Below are 3257 nucleotides of genomic sequence, written 5' to 3' on the forward strand. Positions count from 1 at the left end.
GAGTGGACTGCAGAGGCCAAAAGGCTTGTGCCATCCACAGATTAGGCATCTTAGTTAATACTCAGGGTATTAAGTTTGTGACAATGTAAGTGCCTGTTACTTTGTTTCCTTTATTTATATGGTAGATGGTCGTGGTAAAGAGGGAAGTCATGCACTTGGTGTATGCTCAGATACTCAGGCAAAATAAACAAACTCTACACAACTGCGCCTGGGTATCTGAGTGTATGTTTTGTGTATGACTTTTTTCTGTGTTGTGATTGCAGCTCTGTTTGATTTATTTACATAATGCTTGCTATATAACTGTATATGTTGTTTAGCCTGTAGTTATTTATTTATTATGCTTCATAGAACTAAAGGTGTTTTTATTTTACTGTTGTTTTATAGAAACTGAAAGACATTACCGAGTATTTAAATAAACAAGGCTGAACATAATATAGTCTGAAGCAAGCTACGCCTCCTCGTCCTCCTCATTCCTTTCATTCTCATCGATGCACCATTCCTGGATGCTATTTAAACCTAATTGATCTAGCCCTCCTGCATTATCGCTAAAACAGTAATTATAATTAAAGCTAAATTTGCACATAAAAATGGTGAATTAGAAAAATGAAACGACATTTCGGCCCTTGGCATGGCATGTTTGACCAAATTTGGCCCTCTGGAAAAACTAATTGGGGAACCCTGGTCTAGGGTCTGGTGTTGTGGGTAGTTGGGCTTGAGGTGTAGGGTCTCGGGTTGTGGTTAGCGGGGCTTTAGGTTTAGGGTCTTTCTAGGGTCTAGGGTCTAGGGTCGGGGATAGTACCGTTGACGGTGATCTTGGCCGACCACTTGGACGTTCCATCCAAGACAATCTGCTTGGTGGTCTTCATGTTCTGAGAGTGGACCAGCTTGGTGACGCCAAACACCTTCCGGATCTCGTCGAAGATCTCTGGCTTGTTCCTCTCGCGGATCTTCATGCGGTCCTTCATGGCGGTGATGATGTGCTCCGTCCGGTCCTCACAACCACTCCGGGAGCTCTTCTCTGCCGCTCCTGGGAAAGAAGAGAACAACGTGAAGAGATACATAAGGAAACAAACGCATAGTTAATGGACATAACAAACAAACAAATAGTAAATGGACATAACAAACAAACGAATCGTTAATGGCAATAACAAACAAACAAATAGTTATAGCTAATAACAAACAAACAAATAGATAATGGGCATAACAAACAAACAAAAAGATAATCTACATAACAAACAAACAAATAGATAATGGGCATAACAGACAATGGGATAAAGGAAATAACAGACTAATAGATAATTGAGATAACACACACATAAATATGACAGATAATGGACAGAACAGAATAATGGATAATGTGGACATAGCAGACTATTAGGTGATGGATTTAACAGATGAAAAAATAATGGACATAACAGACTATTAGATAATGGACACAACAAACTATTAGATAATGTACTTAACAGACTAACGGATAATGGACTTAACCAACTAATAAATAATGGCCATAACAAAGTAATAGATGATGAAATAACAGACTTATAATTAATTACCATTACAAACTAATACATAATGGACATAACTGACTTATTGATCATTTACATTACAGGCCAAACAGGCCAGAACAGGCAATAAGATAATGGACCTAACAGACCAACGGATAATGACGTAACAGGCTACTAAATAATGGGCAAAGCAGAGTAATAGATAATGGACATAACAGACTAATATAATGGACATAAAAGACTAATATATTGGACATATCAAACAAATATAATGGTAACAAAAAACGTGTATAAAGGACATAACAGACTAAGGTTATGGACAGCACAGAACAATGTAATGGAAATAACAGACTATTGGCTCACTTTGAAGGCAGTCAGCATTAAGCAGATCCTGGCACTTCTCGTGAACTTTGACCCCACACTCGGTGCACCGCATGCCCTGGCGTGCGAGGCCCCAGAGGAGGCCCTCACACTCGTAGCAGTAGGTGGGCGCAGTGGCCGTCCACACCTGGAACTGATGGGGGGTGGTGCAGGAGATGGGGTAGATCAAGGCCTGCAGCGTCTTCCTGTACACATGCATCTTCTGTTGTGGAGGGAGACAGAGAGAGAGAGAAAGATTAATCACTGATAAAATACTATCTCCGACTGATTTTAAATAGGTTAACAACTGTATAGATTATCTGTGTGTGTGTGTGTGTGTGTGTGTGTGTGTGTGTGTGTGTGTGTGTGTGTGTGTGTGTGTGTGTGTGTGTGTGTGTGTGTGTGTGTGTGTGTGTGTGAGTGTGTGTGTGTGTGTGTGTGTGTGTGTGTGTGTGTGTGTGTGTGTGTGTGTGTGCGTGTGCGTGTGCGTGTGCGTGCACGCGTGCGCTACAGTGTCTTACTAGCTGCTCATCCTTGTCTGGAGGGTGAGTTACGATTCCATCTTTGCGAGACTGGATCATCAACTGGAAGTGAAGATGTTAAATTTACAAATTGACCGACTTTAAATTAAACCAATTGACTGAGTTAAAATATAACTAAGAGACTAAGTATGAAATAAATGAAGCTGAGTTATGCAGGACTTAAAAACAACTTAATTTGATAACCATCATGTATAATCAAGAATATGATAATACATGATGGTTCCCCTTTGAGACACGCTGCTCTCTTACTTACCATAGCCTGGCGGAGTGAAAGACAGGTGAAGAGACAGAGAGAGACACAGGTGTCAATAGAAAGATCAATTGATTTGAACAAAAAAAAAATAATACAACGCCTTGTGCATGAACAGCAATACAGCCCGCCACTAAATGTGTCTGGACATCTGAGCTGGCGAGAGGTTTATTTCTAGATGTTGACGGAGGGCGTTGACCAGCTCAAACAGTTCTTACATAAATAGTTGAGTTAGGGTCAGTACTCACCAATTCACTGAACAGCGGGATGGGCCGTCTCTTATGAAGGACTGGCACACTGTAAATACCACAAGCAGACACATACCGGTACACACATAGACAATTATTCATAGAACACCCAAGGTAATCAAACATGCACAGTGTTCGGAATTCCCCTATGTATTTGTCTGATTTGGTCATTCTGTCAGGCAGATAGTAATGCGCCCTTACCACTAGGTGGGGTCCTTTTCCTTTTGATGCGCAGTCGCGCATTATTCTAGTTCGTTCTACCACGTAACATGGAGCAAGTGTGCGTGTTCGTTCTTGACCAAGTGAGTCATTCTTTGATATTTATAATGATATTGTGTCCAAAAAAATAGTA

The 3257-nt window shown here is 40.8% G+C and overlaps 1 protein-coding gene across 1 annotated transcript in view; it reads right to left on the reverse strand.

Moving 5' to 3' along the window:
• LOC132468091 (protein unc-13 homolog B-like) overlaps positions 1-2802 on the reverse strand; it is a 42711-nt gene extending 39909 nt beyond the window's left edge. The window contains exons 1-4 of the mRNA XM_060065740.1: positions 2661-2802; positions 2387-2449; positions 1869-2088; positions 800-1027 (exon numbers count right to left, since the gene is read on the reverse strand). Coding sequence (XP_059921723.1) covers positions 800-1027; positions 1869-2088; positions 2387-2449; positions 2661-2663 — 514 coding nt within the window. The 5' untranslated portion in view covers positions 2664-2802. The remainder of the gene's footprint in view (positions 1-799; positions 1028-1868; positions 2089-2386; positions 2450-2660) is intronic.
• Positions 2803-3257: the final 455 nt, after the last annotated feature.

The sequence above is a fragment of the Gadus macrocephalus genome, chromosome 11, assembly GCF_031168955.1.
Source record: "Gadus macrocephalus chromosome 11, ASM3116895v1".
NCBI classification, from domain to species: domain Eukaryota; kingdom Metazoa; phylum Chordata; class Actinopteri; order Gadiformes; family Gadidae; genus Gadus; species Gadus macrocephalus.